Raw genomic sequence first — 18,772 nt, forward strand, 5'->3', positions numbered from 1 at the left:
TGTTGCTGAATGTGAAGAGCTAATATAATTTATGAAGATGTTTTGGGTCCAAGTACCAGTTTTATTCATGTCCCACAGCAGTGATTCAACCTTCACATGCATAAGAAGTTATTATATATATTATACTCCCGTCCAAAAAACAGGGCTAAGCCATAATATAATAGTTTATATTGATGGTTTTGGCCCAGGCAGAGTCCAGATTTAAACCCTGTAGAAAATTTGATCTCACATTAAACACAAATGAACACAAACTAGATTGGCAACATATTTCAGCTGTTTGAAGCCTGTCCGCAAATTTACCCACCTGACTTAAATATTAAAAGAAATCAAAGGGAAAAAATATCCACTATCATACTAAGTAACTTAATGTATTTGTTTAATGATTTGTTGTTGAGACTATTAAAAGCTTATATAAGCACTGCAGTGACATCTCCTTGTTTATACAGTCATTGTCCATTTTATCAGCTCCACTTACTGTATAGTTCCACTTTGTAGTTCTACAATTACAGACTGTAGGCCATCTGTTTCTCTGCATACTTTGTTGGCCCCCTTTTACCCAGACCCCCCAATGGTTAAGGACCACTGCAGAGCAGGTATTATTTGGGTGGTGGATCATTCTCAGCACTGCAGTGATACTGACAAAACCCTACTTTACTTTTAATGTAATTATGGACATACTGAAATGGTCCAAAATTACTCGAAAAAAACACAGGCATGGATACACTCAGAGCGTTGCTTATTGAATTGCACAGCTTTCACCTGTGATATTTTTATTGGCCTGAAAATGTACATTCCAGATGAGGCTGATCATGTGGGTGGAAATTCCCCTCTGCATGTTTTATGTGAGTATATATAGGAGACACCCAGATTAAAGTTTATTTGATATCCTGAAGAAACCAAGGAACACTGTGAAATCTGTGGCTTTAGTACATTACTGCACAGCTGCATAAACCATTTTAATAGCCTAAATCTATAAAATAATTTGTTCTTTAAAATACATACATACTGGGAATAGTAAGCACATCTTTACATTTTTACATAAAAATAACACATCATTACTTACATCTAATCAGAGGTGGGAACAAATCACTAAGTTGCAAGTAAGAAGTAAATCTCAAGTCCTGACACTCAAATCCCGAGTCAAGTCCAAAGTCAAGAGAGTTGAGTGTTGATTCAAGTCCCCAGTCAGTGCAGGTCTCAAGTCGAGTCCCAAGTCCTAATCTTCAATTCCTAAACAAGTCAGTCTGCATTCTTCAGCTATTTAAGGCCATTTCATGCTGAACACCAAAGTGATGGTAACTGTAATACAGCCTTTCAATGACAGCATGTTAATAGTGTGTGGCTGTATGTATGTTTTTTTCCCTTCTAAAAAAAAACACTAAATCCATAATACAAAAATAACCATTACAGACATAATGGTATGGTTTCTTTTGTTTTGCTGCCATGAAGAAAATGATCATTTCACCTGGTAAGTTTCTCCAGTGAGAGTTTAAGTGCCGAGCGAGGGCTTATTGATCTTTCGCTTGTTTCCAGCTCATCGAGCAGACCCTTAACTCTTCACTCGTCATCTGAAATGAAATAAGCCGGGCATGAGCACAGTAACAGACATTTGACGACGTTGCTGTGTATCAAATTTACAGCAGGAGGCAAATCCATTCACATGAAAAGTGAGGGGCTGTGTAGAGCCCCATCTGCAATCAGACATCTCTTCACGTTTCTTCCACTTTGAGTCTTGAGTCTTTTCAAGTCATGAACCTCAAGTCTGAGTCCAAGTTATTGGTGTTCAAGTCAATGTGGAGGATTTCTTTACTTTTCTGTACCTTTCTAAAAAGATGGCTCTCATAACCCTTTGACCACTGTAATCCCGACCAAGTGTATGACCCCATAACCAGTTATTTTTTAATGAGCGCATCTCTAGAATGGAAATAAGGGGGGACTTTTTTGAGCGAAGGTTTCGGAAAATGAAGAACGATACAGCTCTTTTACACACAAATCTCGACATGGCCCAAAATGAATATGCTAATTAGGACATAATGGTAACCAATAAGGTCATACACTTTGAGAATTAATCGTTCCCAAACTATGCAGGATGAATAAAATGGGAGGGGCAAAGGAGGAGAACAGGTGAACACCTCCTTTGCCCAGAGGTGTATAAAAATTGACGTATTTATTTGTGGGCCTCTCGAGAACTTACTCAGATTAGTGCTGTGTTTTAGTAAAAGCCTTAATCTTTAATAAACTAAAAAGCATTTCTGCCACTCATTGAAGCATTTGTAATCATTTTATTTTTGGACTTAGATGTGAGTAATTTTTCACAAAAAGAACGACTTCAAAGTCTTGTGGCCTCATATGGAGTTAGATTTGCTGGCACAGCTTAAAGGGGAAATTCCACTCATTTTTTAAAATGTCTTTGTAATTCAGCTGTTAAGATGTAAACAAAGCCATTCAGAGTGGTTTGAGGTAAAATGCTCAGTTCTAGAGGAACTTCTAGAGAAACTTCTAGGGGAAGCCACAGTTGTTCACAGTGGATATGATAGAAACCAGACGTCTGATACATTTAATGCCTCTAAAGGTACCTTACAGGGAGTTATTAAACAAAGTGGTTCTGAATACATTGCTTGATGGCTGATACATTGTTTCAGCTAGTTTTGAATATTTAATATTTAATATTTTTAGCCTAAAACATATGTGTAAAGTATATTCATTGTGCTGAGGTATATGCAGGGTGATGTAAGGCAAAATGGCCCCTAAAGAAATTTTTTTTTTCAGATTTGCCACTATTTTACCATCAACATTGCATATAAAACCTCAGAAGGCACATGTAGGTTCACTGGTTGTTTTGCATTATGGATGTTGCAACCCTTGGTTCCCATCACCACCACTGTCGAGAAATCTGTTTTTTAAGTTAAATGACTTTGTTTATATCTCAACTATTGGACTATGCAGAAATGTGTCAATGATTTGGAAAAATGGTCTGAATTGCTCAGTCTCTTTCAGAATATACTCCAAAATAATTTAACCCAGGATAGTGCTTATTTCATGATATGTTTTGTTTGCTACTAAGCGTAGTCCTCTGCCAGTGTATCCAGGTAATTAGTATCTGCATAGAGCAGGAATCCTGAAAAGAGACTGTCCGCCCAGCCAGGATCCGAGAACAGGCCATTCTGGTCCTTGTAGAAAATCTCCAGCCACACCTCGTCCTCTGGATTGAGGTACATCACAGTGGATCCAGACGCCACATCATGGTTCCCAGTATTGGCATCGAAAGTTTTAATGCGGTACTGGCCATTCTGCACCAGGCCGATGGCCAGGTGCTTATTGGCCAGGGTAATGTCGTAGGAGAAGTAGTAGATGCCTGGGTAGGCACAGACGAACTTGCCCGTCTGCGGGTTGTAATGGCCACCCTCATCGAAGAGAACCTTGTTGAATTTGATTGGCGCCTGCTCGGCCGGGTAGCTGCTGGTGATGCCCACGGAGAAGGCCGATTTGGGCACCAGGCTGCCGCAGCGGCACACACCCGGGATGCCCTGCAGGCCCCGGTGACCCTTCTGTCCTCTCTTTCCCCGGGGTCCGCGTGGTCCTGGGGGTCCCGTGTCGCCACCTTCACCCTCTGGGCCTCGTTTTCCTACGGGGCCTCTCTCTCCGCGCTCGCCGATTTTACCCGTTGGCCCCACTCTTCCTTTAATCCCTGAGACAAGACAAGCACAGCTATTAGACTACAACTCCCATCATGCCTCTGCCATTATTTTGATTATTATGAACATTATTCACATAGGAAATGTATTAATTAAAAAAACATACACAAAAAAATGTATATGTAATTTTTGGTGTGACAAAAAATTATTTACATGCTCCACCTCCATGTTCTTTTGTGGTTATTGTTGTAAAGTTGGACAGGATTGGACAGGATCCGTACTATGATGATAACTTAGCTAGCTAGTAACATTAAAACAGCTGAAGTTTGTGAACTTTCAGCTTGGCCTGTAAATTATGTTTATCTCTTAAAAACCACAATCATAATATGAAAATTACATGAAGAAACTACATCTGATCACTCTAACACATTAACATTTCACAGAAATACAAAGTAAATATAATTTGAAATTAAATTGAGTTATTTGGACCAACACTGAGTTGTGCACTACAATTTCTTAGTAGGTTAAATGATATTTTTGCAGTGTTCTGTAAACCTCCCAACAGTACCTATAAAAGTAAACATTCCTGGGTGGAGCATGGATGGGTTAGTTAAGCCAATTTGCCAACAAACCAGTTCTTCCAAAATATTTCATTGATTTGCAGTGATGTACTTTTACTGTAGCTTATCATATGGGAAACAGCTTCACAGTCACAGGGACATTCTGACCTACAACTACCATGTGTCACAACATCTGGGGTGCTGTGTAAAATACTGTAGTACAGCACTGCATTCCTCAGCTTCATCAGTTTAACAGAACTGAAATTGATTCTGTATTCTTTATGTTTTCGTGTTCTCTCAGTACAATGTATCACACAACTTTTGGGGACCCTCTATGGCAATAAAAATGCACTCATGCAGGGACTAATAAACACAGATGTGATAGCAATAATGTTGGCTATCAGGCCAGCTAGTGGCAATCAATCAATCAATCAATAAATAAATAAATAAATAAATTGTGAAAATAATACTGATCTTTTTTGTATTTTTTCAATGTTTCAGTGATGGTGTTTTAAGATCTTTTTGATGTTTTTGAAAGTGAAGTTGTAAGATTTAAATAGTTTAATAAAAAAAAAAAAACTTTATTCAAAAAATGCTGCCCCACTTTTTCATGTCACTACCAAAACAAAAAAGAGTTTTAGTCTGTAGGCGGAGTCTTATTTTAGCCGCACCTCTGAGCAGGCGATGTGACTGCATCCCTGTCCCTCATGGACACATTGAGCAGTTAGATCCCATTGCATGGAGAAGCAGAACGTTGGGCCCTTAAATCCCTGTTTCACTGCTCTTACACTAACACTGGAATTTCAGTCATCATAGCAGATTATAAGCTCCTCTATAACAAAACCCTGTTTGTTGCTCTTGCAGAGGATAAACCATGTAAGCAGAAAAAACTGTGAGCATCCCTCAACCCCATCTGTTAGAGGGACTTTGAGCTCTGCCAGCAGGTCTGGATGTAGAAGAGAGAAAAAGTTCAGCAGTGATTGATTGTGGTTGAAAGTGACGTAGTACATGTTTCAGAATGATATACGCTTAACGCATCAGATTGTCCGTGAAATACGATCATCTGAAGGATGAACAGGTCACTCAGCAAGTGCGGAGGAACAAATTTGATTACGTTATTATTACGCCAATGTCAATCAGGGAGAGAGGCAAGGTTTTATGTGATGCTTTTCTATGGTCATTGCCAGAACAGCTGTGCCTGTGAAGGACAGAGTGTGAAAAAGGCTGAGCAAGCTGTCTTAAATGGGGACATGATCAGCTTAGATGGAAAGTACCTACCTCAAATCATATGACAGTATGTGAAATGCTTATAAAACAGAAAGCAGTGATTAGTAAATTCCGTTTGACCTGTATTAATTTGAAAACACAACAAAAACAGTATATCTAATGTTTTACCTTATGGACTTTTTTGTTTGTCTGTTTGTTTGTTTTTGGTAAATATATTCTCATTCCAAATTTGGTGCCAGCAACATGTTCCAAAAAAGTTGGCACAGGGGCGTGTGTCACATCACTATTCCTTTTGATGCAACAGGTTTAGACATCAGGCAGGCCAGTCTAGTGCCTGCACACTCTTGAGTATGCACCCATTCTGTTATAACATAACGCTGTTGTCGAAAGAAAACCTCACATCTCCATTTTTATAGTTTTTCAGTTTTTGACATAATTTGAAAATGTCTGTTGCCTTTTACATTGTCTATGAATTTCATGATGAATGCACAAAAAGAAACGGCCCAAAATGACCAGAAAAAAGGCTGGCTCCATTGACTTACTTTAAAAGTAAATTAGGCAAGTAAAAAAAAAGTAAAGTAAAATCAAGCACACAGCCATGCAATCCTTGACAGTAGAATGGGTGATACTGAAGAACTTGATGACTTTAAATGTAACACTATCATAGGATGCTACCTTTGCCACAAGTCAGTTGATAAAATTTCTGCCCTGCTACATCTGCCCTGGTCAACTGTAAGTGCTAATGTTGTAAAATGGAGCAACAACAGCTTAGCCACAAAATGGTAGACCATACAAACTCACACCAAGTGCTAAAGCACATAGCACAGAACAATTGCCTATACACTGTTGCATCACTCACTACAGAGCTCCAAATCCAACATTAGCACTAGAAGTGAGTTGGGAGCTTCATGAAATGTGTTTTTATAGCTGAGAAGTTACACACAAAGCCAAATGTCAGATGGAGTGGTGTAAAGCAGGCCGCCAATGGAGCAGTGAAAATATATTCTCTGGGAATCACACTTCACTATCTGCCAGTCTGATAAACGCATCTGGGTTTGGTTGATGCCAGGAGAACACTACCTACTGGAATGCATAGTGCCATGTAAAGTAAAGTTGGGTGGAGGAGGGATAATGAGGCTGTTTTTCAGGGTTTCGGCTGAGCCTGACAATCATATTCTTCCAACAGTTTGGGGAAGGCCCTTTCCTGTTCCAGCATGACTGTGCCCCTGTGCACAAAGCGAGCTCCATAAAGGCATGCTTTGATGAGGTTGCTGTGGAGGAACTCTAGTGGCCTGCACAGAGCCCTGACCTCAACCCCTCAGAAAACGTTTGTGATAATTTGGAACGTTGCGAGTCAGGCCTTCTTGTCCAACATCACAAATGCTCTTTTGACTGAATGGCACAAATTCTTACAGACACACTCCAAAATCTTGTAGAAAGCTTTCCTGAACAGTGGAGGCTGTTATAGCTGCAAAGAGGGGCAACTCCATATTAATGCCTGTGGTTTTGGAAAGGATTGTCCAACACGCTCATATAGGTAGATGGTCAGGTCCAGTGTATCTTTCAGTGTTAATGGTGCCTGTTACACATGCCATGAGCACTAATACATCCCCATACCATGACAGAGTCTGGCTTTCGAACTTTATGCTGGTAACAATCTGGATCGTTCTTACCTTCTTTGGCCTGGAGAACACAACGTCCATCATTTCCAAAACAACCTGAAAGGTTAACTTGTCAGACCACAATACACATTTCCACATGCTCCTTTATATCCAAGCATGACTGCATCACCTGTTTATGAAGTTTCTGAACATTTCACAATGTTCCTAATCTTAAGCTGCTCCTATTGCAACTCTTTGGAATGTGTTGCAGGCATATTTCAGAATGAGCGATGTTGATAAGACACTGAAATCGATTAGGTAAAACATTACATATCTTGTCTTTGTAATGTTTACATTTAAATACAAGTCAAAATTGATTTACAAACACTGTTTTCTGCGTTTTGGGGTTTGTATTCAGTACTGAACTAAATCAGTTCGAGACGAGTCACTGATCAATTTGGGAGTCAGTTAATGATCAACACAATGGTTATAGCAAACAGTCTAACCCTTAAGAATGTAGAGTTATTGTTGTTTTGCTATATATTTAATTTACAATACACAATTCAATTTTAATGCAATCTCATAATAATACAATAAATTGATTAGTCTGTTTCTATGAACTCCCCCCAACTTTGTTTGAGTATTTATCCAATAGTCATAATCTTGCAGCATCTTCTCAGTAAAATAGAAATAGAAAAACTCTCATTAATGTTAATTCTAATGAATAAAGATGGTGCAGTGCTGTTCACATCTAAGATGTGAAGTTCTATTAGCATTTTATGGTTTGCTAGTTAATATCACCATTGTTAGAGCAGCATCTCTGCAGTTAAGGAGAAATTCCAGTGATTTTTCTACATTTCTGCATGATTAAGTAATTGAAAGTGGTTTGGTGTGAAATGCTCCATTCTAGAGAAACTTGCAGAGTCAGAATTGGTCACAGTGGTGGTGATAGGAACCAGAAAGGTACTGAAATTTATTACATAAAATGGTTGTGAATATGTTGCCTTTTGCTAGCTTTGAGAGAAGGTTTTGTCCTAAAGTGTATTCTTTTAAAGCCATTCATGGTGGAGAGGTACATGCAGGGCATTGTGAGGCAAATAGACCTCAAAGAAAGCTATGCTTTTATAACTATAGTCATAGATTTATAGATTTTTAACTATTTTGCCATTATTAACATTATATATAAAAACTCAGAAGACATGTGTAGGTTCACTGGTCATTATGGATAGTAAATAAAACGGTTATCTTTGTGTTGTAGACATTGTGACCCCTAGTTCCTATCAGCACCACTGTAAATAATTCTGAGAAAGTAAGTTTCTCTACAAGGAACCATTTCACATCAAACCACTCTGAATAACCTTACATCTCAACGAGTGAATTTTGCAGACATTTTGAAAAAGCTGTGGAATTCCCCTTTAACATTCTATGTACATCCTGCATCCAACGTGTCAAGAAATGACATTTTTCTTTCCACAACACAATACTATTGTGTGTCAAAGAACTACAAGTGAGAAGTAATTAATACCAAATTACAACATGGTTTTGTTATTGCTGACAGTGACTTTGCCCTCTAAGGCTTGAGCTCATTTGAACACATGCCAGTAAATAATTCATTCATTTGCTAGAGAGGTTTGGTAGGGTGGTGTGCAGGCTGTTAGGCTGTGACATTACCTGATTCCCCCTTCTCTCCTTTCTCTCCTTTCCTCCCATCTCTGCCATCTCTTCCTGGGATTCCAACGTGGCCGTCGGCCCCCAAGGGCCCAGGAGGCCCTGGCTTTCCTGGCGTCCCTGGCAGCCCTGGGACGCTGCAGATGAATCGAGGTTGAGATCCCTTCGCCTTGGCCTCCAACAGCTGACCAATTACACACTGACACAAACATATCACACCCACTATTGACCACATCTTCAGACCTGGGAAAGGACAGAGCCAAACCAGACCTGTAAATTAGAAAAGCCGCATCAATGCAGTCCTACACTTTGTCCTTTAAGTTTGTTCACAACATTCATATATATACTTATAGTATGTGACATCACAACCATGAACATTTTTGCTTTTACATTGTACATAAACTATGAGTTGATTTTGTGCTAAAAATTTCAAATAAAATAAAAAAATTCACAAGCAAAATACTGAGCATTAAAATATAATGAGAGTTAAGTCAAACGTATTTTCTCAAAAAGACTATTAATAATTTTCGCTCATTTGGGTATAGATTTATTACTCGTTTTGCCAGTTTTTGCTTTAATTTTTTTATATTTGCTGATTTTCCTGATTCATTTTTTGCTTTTAGAATCGTTCTTTTGCTTCTGAATTTTTTCATTTACTTCTGACTTTTGGTAATTTTGCATCTCTATAGGAATCAATATATAATGTTAGCACCAAGCTAACTGTGTACATTCTCTTCTCCACACTGTTTTATACATCTGTATTTTTTGGGAATATGTTTCGCATTTCGGCCATAGACACTCATTTGTCTATGAATTTGTCTGTGCAGTACAGAGAGAGAGAGAGAGAGAGAGAGAGAGAGAGAGAGAGAGAGAGAGAGAGAGAGAGACAGAGAGAGAGAGAGAGAGAGAGAGAGCACCAACATGATGGCCAAGCAGCTTCACTGTGTACAATGTGACATAATTAGCAATGTAGTTTTCTATATATGTCTATGATCCTGCACCATAGATATATGGCAGGTGTGACTTAATGGGAATTGGCAAAGACTAACATTAAAAAACACCCACTGCAGGTCAGTGAAGACAGGGTCTCCTTTTTTCAGTCCTGATATTTCTGATGATCATTTTTCAAACATATCTCATGGATTAGTTTCCTTTAACAGGCTAAGGCTGCACAATACATTTTTTGTCAACTGTTATCACATTATTGACTTACTGATATCATTGCTTATATGCAAATGGGCCCTCCAAAACATCATAGCATTGTTATGCTGTGAGCACCCTGACCAATCAGAAATGTTCTTTGGTGAGTGTTTCTATGGACGCTTTAATAATTCTAGTCATTCACATGATCCAATAAATGTAGATAATGTTGGTAAAAGTAATGCAAGCCAGCCTGTCACTTAAAGGGTTCAGTTTGTATTTTTAATGTATTGCAAGGCAAATCACAATTGCACAAAATCACAAAGTCACAATATAAATGTGATAGGATATTTTGCCCGTATTGTGAGGCTGTGAAACAAGTGGCCTTTTGACCTCTGTCTGTTGTGAGAAGCACTAATAAGTTTGCAATAATATAAACTGAACTGAAATGAAGAGTCGATCACAAAACCTCTGGGAAATGTTGGGAAAGAGCCAAGTTTACAGTTTGGTCATTCCAAACTTAGACAAACAATGATTATGCCTCAAAACAATAAACTTTATCCAGAGAGAAAAGAGTGAAGTAATGACTTGCACAGAAATGGTGTTCAGTAGGGATCATAGGGAGGATAACCCATTCTGATCAGTTATATAACTACTAGAGGGGCAATGGGATACAATTGCATTGGGCATTTAGTGCATAGGGGACCCAAGCCCCTAAAATCTTACACTTACACTCTCTGACTAGCCAGGCTGCTGTAACGTATACAGAATTGGGTTTGGTGTTGTAACATTGAAATAAGCATGGATGTCTCTGAAAAAGACAGTGCCTAAAAGGCAGCATATGTTGTGCAAGTTACCCAACTAATAACCCCATACCATGGCAAACCCTGGCTTTTGAACTTTACGCTGGTAACAATCTGGACGGTCCTTTACTTCTTCTGAATGGTTACCTCATCAGACCACAATACACATTTCCACTGTACATTAGCCCATTTCAGTTGAGCTTGAGCCCAGAGAAGTTGGCAGTATTTCTGGATGCTGTTGACACTATGCTGTGCATAGTTCAGTCTTAACTTGTATTTGTGGATGCAGCGATGGACAATGTTTCTTGACATGTTTCAAAATATTCTTGAGCCCGTGTGGTTATGTCAATCACAGAGTGCATGCCAGTTTTTAATGCAGCGCTGTCTGAGGGGTTGAAGAGCAAACCCATTCATTTGTGGTTTTTGGTCTTTTCCTAAATGCACAGTGGTTTGTCCGAATTCCATGAATCTTTTGATGTTATTATGCACCATAGAGGGTGAAATTCCTCAATTCCTTGCAATCCTTTGTTGAGGAACATTATTTTTAAAAAGCTGAAATTTTTGCTGATGCATTTTTGGCAAAGCAAGCTCTGACCCATCATTGCTCATAAAGACTCTCGCTTTTCCTGGACACTTCTTTTTATACTGTGAAATTTATAGCTGTTCACAATGTTCCTAGCATAAAAATGTCCTGTAGCAAGTTTTTTGGAATGTGTTGTATGTATCAATTTCAAGTCAAGTCAAATTTATTTGTATAGCGCTTTTTACAACTGACGTTGTCACAAAGCAGCTTCACAGAAATCCATTAAAGACAAAGTTTTAACATGAAATGTAAATCCTCCAGGTGAGCAGGCCAGGGGCGACAGTGGCAAGGAAAAACTCCCTCAGAGCTGAGGAAGAAACCTTGGGAGGAACCAAGGCTCACATGGGGGGACCCATCCTCCTCTGGTCAAACTACCTACAAAATTATTATACTACTAATATTAATAGTAGTAGTAGTAGTAGTAGTAGTAGTAGTAATAGTAGTAATTTCAGAATGAGCATATATTCACAAAAAAGCAATAAAATTTCATAAGACATTACTATTCAAATAGATTTGGACAAAACTATCTTTCCTATTGTTTTCTGGACAAAGCTATTAGATGTTGATGATCATCTTAGGGATTTGAAGTTTAGTAAAATCTGCAGCCAAAGTGACCCTTCTTGTATAAGACTGGCGACCCCTGGTATAAGGCATTAGATAGATGTGTCCATATAAATCATAGACAGTTATCTAATCTCATACCATCGGTTCTGTTCTGAGATAATCTGAGAACTTTAGCCCAGATGACAGATGCAAGCCCATAAGCCATGGCTCCACTGTTCTGTTAGTTCCTGTTATAAAACAGCACATTGCTTTCAGTGGGAAGTTTGCGTCCACTGGGACAAAACAGGATTACACATCACACTTTGTGCTTGGCAAGCCACATCAAGATGGCCAGATGTGTGTTGTAACGGACAGAATGATGACGTGTGCTGGAATATGTGTTTGCCCATAAAATGCAAACGCACACTCTCAGCTGCCCACACACACACTCTGAGGAAATTCTCAGGGCTTTCCTTGTTGGTATGTGTCCCCAGAGAAGCATCTTTTTCCCAACGTGTGATCTCATAGCCCTCTCTGTCTGACGCTGTGGCATTTGTGTTGATTATTTCCAAGGGCTTGCCTAGTGATGCAGTCCAGAATCAGAGGGATCCAATAATTATATCAAAGCAAAACATAGTTATGGGTCTTTTGCAGTGGTTGACCCGAGTTCAGGTTATATAATGTATAAAGCCTCTGATCAAGATCAAGAATCTAGTGTTATTGTCCATGTAACTCTACTCAGGAATGTATGAAAGGCAAAAGAGACCTTAGGTCAGGTCTGAGTTGTTTGATACATTATTTGTGTCATAAGAAAACCATGTAACTTTTTACAAGATTTTTCCTGATGAATAAAAATCATACAGAATTTTTTTTTTACGTTTCAAGTCACATCAACAGATATACAAGAATTGTCCTTCTGCAGGCCCCGTAGTGGCTATTCTTCCAGCAGAATAGAAACAGGCTTTTAATTTCCCCAATTTTCTCTCCAATTTAGATGTGTCCGATTCCACCCACTAGTTAGGACTCCCCCAATCACACGAGGCTACCAGCACCAGGAGGGCAAAAGCTAGCACAGGCTTCCTCCGAGACCTGTGGAGTGAATCGGCGCATCTTTTCCAATTATTGCTAACACAACGTAATTGGACAGCTGAAAGTGCTTGGAGGAAAGCACCAACCTCCAGTTCTGTTGCATCAGCTTTCGAGTGATGGTGGGAGACGGGGGGGGCATCCTACCCACCTAAAGAGAACAAGGCCAATTGTGCTTTCTTTGACTGCTGGCCACAAATGGCTGTAGCATTACCAGGGCTTAAACTTGTAATCTCCTGATGATAGGGCCAATGCTTAGACAGTTGCGCCACTTGGGAGCTGACGAGGATATTTTAAGTTAATGTAATCAAACTAATTATATACATATATTTAACTCTGTAATTCTGTTATCAGATTAACCAGGACACTGTTGGCTCTGTGTGTGTGAAATGTCTTGACCCTGTGTTGAGCTGCTTGTGAGCAATGAGGAGTGAAATGGGAGGGGAGAGAAAACACCCCTCCACAAACACTGGTCAGCTTTCTTGATATCAAAAAAACACTCACAATAAAAAAAAACGTATTCAAACTCGAGAAAACACTTTTTATAAAATGTTCACTTGCTTGTTCACCAGTGAAGACAAAAATCTAGTTCACTTCCAGTTTTAAAAATCATACTCATTTCCATCGAAATGTCATCAAAGTGATCAACTGAAGGACCTCCAAAACATGCGGAAATGGTACTGTATAGCAACTGTGAAAAGGGGTCAAGAATGTTTTCCTTTTCCTATAAAGTTATCAGAAAGAGAAAGTTTTCTTTTCTTTTTTCAATTGAAGGTGAAGGACAGACACTAGGATCACCAAATGCAACATGACCTCAGTGTGTAGAACGTACTTCTCTGAGGCAAAATATATGAGATATAGCTCTGAAATCAAAGTGTACATTGTGAAATTCCGTATGGTTAAAATTCTACTAAATTTTAAACATGGATTTTACACAGTAGTCTCAATTAAAACCTAAAAAGAATTAAAGCCTAAATCTAATATTTACTTTGGTGGGTCATGCTAAGTAATACTTTAAAGCATGGCAATGTATCTTTTTTATGTTTTCTCACCACAATATCATCATACAAACTTTGGGAATCACCTTACTCTGATAAAGTAATGTACCACTGATGTAGAGGCTATATTCGGCTTCTTAGCTGTAATGTTAGCTGTCTGGCTTCCTTCTGCATTAGAAAAAAAATAATTCAAACAGCCTACCCTCATGTTTTCACCCCAAAGCAACTGCAGTTTTTCACAAATACCTCTCACCTTCAAGATACAGTATCAAAAGAGGGATTTCCTAATCTTTAAACTGGAAAATCTCACTCTTAAGGCTTTCATGGCCCTGCTGTAGGCGTGAGCCAGCATGTTTACCACAGATGTAGCAATGGTTAATTTTCATATTCATCATCATTTTAGTGATAAAGTGAAAATTGAGTTGCCAGCAAGTCCAAGCTAATGTTTGACACTCTGATAATTTACGAATAACTCCAGTTTGCTGGCTTTCCATGACTGATAAGCCTTTAAGGCTGAGAATTTATAAGGTTCTATTGAAGCGGCCTTGATAAATGTAGTAAAATCAGATGTAATCAGATCAACTTGACTCAACCCCACAGCCATTTGGCCGGATGTGTCCAGCATCGGTCCTTCTAAATGAATCAAACATAGCCATGATAGCATGTAGGACAGAACAGTGCAGTGGGACTCGCTCAGTTACTTGCTAATGAAACTCTATTTGTAAAGGCGATTACACTGAAAGATGACAGCCAACAGCTGTAAGCCAGAAAGGAAAGAATGTAACAGCAGAACATGGTCCACAGAGACAAACACACAGCGTTTCCATGACAGCTGTAGAAACAGATCTGTCAGGTTTAACAGACGCTAGATGCTAAATTGACTGGAGCCATATACAGTGTAGTGTATGTACATTAAACCAGGAACCTGACAGCTTACGCCAGCATGCAGCCATGCATAATGAAGTCAACAAACCTAAACATATAGCAATATGATAATTCCAAGGTATTCTAACGCATAGGTATTTTATTTTCTCCCCCTATATGTTAAATTCAACACATAAACAGTGATTGTACATACAAATATACAGAAGTGTGTTCTCTGTAGACGATGTGTTCACTTATTTCAACAAAACATGTCATTTGACCAGGGGTGCCCAAAATTTTGCATGAGTAAACTAAGCAGCAAAAATACATATATATGCCCACAGCAGTTTAGCTCCGCCTACACTGTTAGAAATAAAGGTATGATGCAGGTACATTTTTCGTTCATCAAGGTACAAACAATGTAAATGTACCATCAAAGGTACAACAGGGGTTTTAAGGTCTAATTGTGTACCTTAAATAATGTTTTCCAGGTGAAAAGTTCTAAAGGGATACAGAGAAATAAAAAAAAAATGTAAAAAATTTTTAAAAAATTAATTGTGACTGTTTTTGGTACATAAAACCACGTAAGTGGTTAAATAGTCGATGTGGAATACAACCCTATTTCCAAAAAAGTTGGGATGCTGTGCGAAATGTAAATAAAAATGCAAAACAATGATGTCCAAATCATTTAAACCCTGTATTTAATTGAAAATAGTACATAGACAACATACCAAATTTTAAAACTGAGAAATTTTATTGTTTTTTGAAAAACATAAGCCCATTTTGAATTTGATGCCAGCAATATGTTTCAAAAAAGTTGGGACGGGGGCATGTTTACCACTGTGTTGTATTACCTCTTCTTTTAACAACACTCCGTACGTGTTCGGGGAACAGAGGAGACGAATTGCTGTAGTGTTTTCTCATTCTTGCTTGATACTGAATTTCAGCTGCTCATCAGTTCGGGGTCTTCTTTGTTGTATTTTTCATTTCATAACGCGCCAAATGTGTTCAGTGGGTGACAGGTCTGGACTGCAGGCAGGCCAGGTTAGCACCCAGACTCTTTTATTACAGAGCCATGCTGTTGAATGTGGTTTGATATTGTCTTGCTGAAATAAGCTTCATTCATGACCTTCATTAAAAAGGACGTCTGGATGGCAGCAAATGTTGTCAAAACCAGTATTTATCATTCAATATTTATAGTGCCTTCACAGATGTACACGTCACCCATGCTATGTGCACTAATCCACCCCCAAACCATCGTGGATGCCGGCTTTTGAATTGTGCACTAATAACAAGCCAGATGGTCCCTCTCCTGTTTAGCCCGTAGGACACAGTATCCATGATTTCCAAAACGAATTTCAAATTTTAATTCGTCGGACTACAGGACGCTTTCCCACTTCGCCTCAGTCCATCTTAAATGAGCTCAGGCCCAGAGAAGGCAGTGATTTTTCTGGATCCTGTTTACGTATAGTTGCTTCTTTGTATGGTTGAGTGAACAGCAGTGTTCCTGAGCTCATGCAGTAATTTCCACAACAGAATCATGTCTGTTTTTAATGCAGTGCCACCTGGGGGCCTTGCATACACAGATTTCTCCAAATCTTTTAACGATATTATGTACCGTAGATGATGAACTCCCCAGGGTCTTTGCTATTTTCCATTGACAGTTTTTCTCGAATTGTTGCACTACTTGCCTGTACAGTCTTTCACAAAGGGGTGAACCCCTCCCCATCTTTACTTCTGAAAGACTCAGCCTCTCTGGGATGCTTTTTTATACCCAATCATGTTACTGACCTTTTGCCAATTAACCTAATTAGCTGTGAGATGTTCCAAGTGGTTTTGTTTCAGCAATACACAACTTTGCCAGTCTTTTGTTGCCCCGTCCCAACTTTTTTGAAAGGTGTTTAAAAAATTCATCAAACTCAAAATGGCCATATATTTTTCACAAAACAATAAATTGTCTCAGTTTCAACATTGGATATGTTGTCTTTGTACTACTTTCAATTAAATACAGGGTTTAAATGATTTGCACATCATTTTATTCTGATTTTATTTACATTTTTCACAGCATCCCAGCTTTTTTGGAAACAGGGTTGTAAAAAATACTCAAAAAAAATAAGATGTGGGTCAATGAACCTCTGAACATATTCCCAAATGAGCTATGTCCTTGCTCAGAGTAGTTCAGTTGACTTGGACGTTCCCTATTACAACATGGACATAATCACAGCCAACTTAACAGTATCTACAGCCAAGTGAAAAGAGGCCAAACGATGGTAGAGATCCATTATGAACAATGTTAAACAGAAAAAATATGTTGGCCAAATGTAATTCTCGGAACCTCTATGTCCAACAAAGTGTTTTTAGAGTCCTTTAGGGTCAGATGTAGCACATCATTATGAGATTGAAGGAAATCTTACCTTTTCAGATTAAGTAGTCACCCAAGGTGCTGCAATGGTGCTGCTGCTGGTGCTTTTTCCCTGCAGTTGTAGATTTCATCTATGTGATCACTGGCATTTCAGCCTTTTCTATCCGTCCTTTCCAGTTCCAGTAGGATTTTTCTTCCTCTACCACTCCTTTTCTGCAACATCTGTTGGAGCAGCACACGCTGTAAAGGCAACTTCCCCAGAACTGCATCAGCTGCCACTTTCTCTGTGTCTGTTCAGCATAATTCCCCTCTTGTCTCTCTCTTTCTGTCCGCTTCTCATAATATTTCTGCATGTTTCAACTTCAGCGTGTTGTTTTCACCACTCCTTGTTCCAGCCGTCCCCTCCTCCTCCTTTAGTTTCCCAAGGAAGGAAGACAGGCAGGCCCTCAATCCCTGTTGTTAGCACCTATGAGCTCAGACTCAAAGGAATCAATGAGCTCATACAGGTACAATGCCTTTCAAAAGTTTGGAATCACTGTGTTTATTAATATAAGACCAGTTTGGCTGCAGAGACATGTATGAAGTGATGCTAATATGCTCGTCCTGTGTAACTTATAACTCATATTTTCCATTACTTATCGTGATGTACCCAGAATGATGAACATAAGGCCATCTGAATCCCCTACTCTCGCTGAAGACAACCCCACCAGGCATGCAAGCACTCACATGTTACGAACATCTACCAGAGCTGGAATGTCATAATAAATGAGGTATTACAGTAAAATTAGGGATTAAGGTAAAGAAAAAACCTTGTTATTGAAACATGTCAGGTCAAGTTAACCTATTTTTTGTCCAAAGACACGTTTCATTACTGTGTTACAATGAATATAATCTAACTGCTGAATGCAACATAACATCTGCAACTTTCACCTGGATGGTCATAAAAGTTACAAAAAATAACAAATTAGAAGTTTTGATGAGCAACGCAAGGCTGTACATAAACTTTTTGAGCATTTAGCACTGGCACTATAAATGTTTTAATAACTTCAAACTTCAAAGATTTTAGCACTGAGATAAAATGACAAAATCTCAAGAAGTGCAACAAATCAAGAAAAGGTTTTGTATTTAATGTTCAATTTGTAAAAGTCAAATATAATCAATTTTCTCCACAATAACTCAAATTAGAAGTGGGTGATATGGCAAAAATATAATATCGTGATAATTCAAGAAATTATTACAATGGCTGATATGGCACAATATTTATTTTTAAGACATCTGATCAGTTGGAACAGAGGAAAAAAGAACCAGTAGTGCTACAATTAAAAAACATACTCTTAAAAACTGATGATTTTTATTCAATATTTGACATACATAGATCAGGCATAACATTATGACCACCTCCTTGTTTCTATGCTCATTGTCCATTTTATCAGCTCCACTTACTATATAGGTGAACTTCGTAGTTCTACAATTACAGACTGTAGTCCATCCATTTCTCTGCCCCCTTTTATCCTGTTCTTCAGTGGTCAGGACCCCCATGGACCCTCACAGAGCAGGTACTATTTGGGTGGTGGATCATTCTCAACACTGCAGTAACACTGATGTGGTGGTGGTTAGTGTGTGTTGTGCTGGTACGAGTGGATCAGACACAGCAGTAAAAGGAATGACTCAACGTGGCTCAATGTTATTTCATGTCATTTTT

At 38.7% G+C, this 18,772-nt stretch overlaps 1 protein-coding gene across 2 annotated transcripts; it reads right to left on the reverse strand.

Annotated features, from left to right (window-relative positions):
- Positions 1-2,539: 2,539 nt before the first annotated feature.
- LOC118822826 (complement C1q tumor necrosis factor-related protein 7) lies at positions 2,540-17,512 on the reverse strand. Of its 2 annotated transcripts, none has more exons than XM_036592128.1 (3): positions 17,123-17,512; positions 8,695-8,961; positions 2,540-3,688 (listed from the first exon to the last, which is right to left on the reverse strand). In XM_036592128.1, exons 2-3 carry the CDS (start codon positions 8,924-8,926, stop codon positions 3,060-3,062), a joined length of 861 nt encoding a protein of 286 aa, XP_036448021.1. In that variant the 5' UTR covers positions 8,927-8,961; positions 17,123-17,512; the 3' UTR covers positions 2,540-3,059. The 2 variants fall into 2 exon arrangements, with proteins under 2 accessions (XP_036448021.1, XP_036448020.1); XM_036592127.1 differs by having other exon boundaries at positions 8,695-8,934; positions 17,123-17,496.
- Positions 17,513-18,772: the final 1,260 nt, after the last annotated feature.

The sequence above is a fragment of the Colossoma macropomum genome, unplaced genomic scaffold (genome assembly GCF_904425465.1).
Source record: "Colossoma macropomum unplaced genomic scaffold, Colossoma_macropomum, whole genome shotgun sequence".
NCBI classification, from domain to species: domain Eukaryota; kingdom Metazoa; phylum Chordata; class Actinopteri; order Characiformes; family Serrasalmidae; genus Colossoma; species Colossoma macropomum.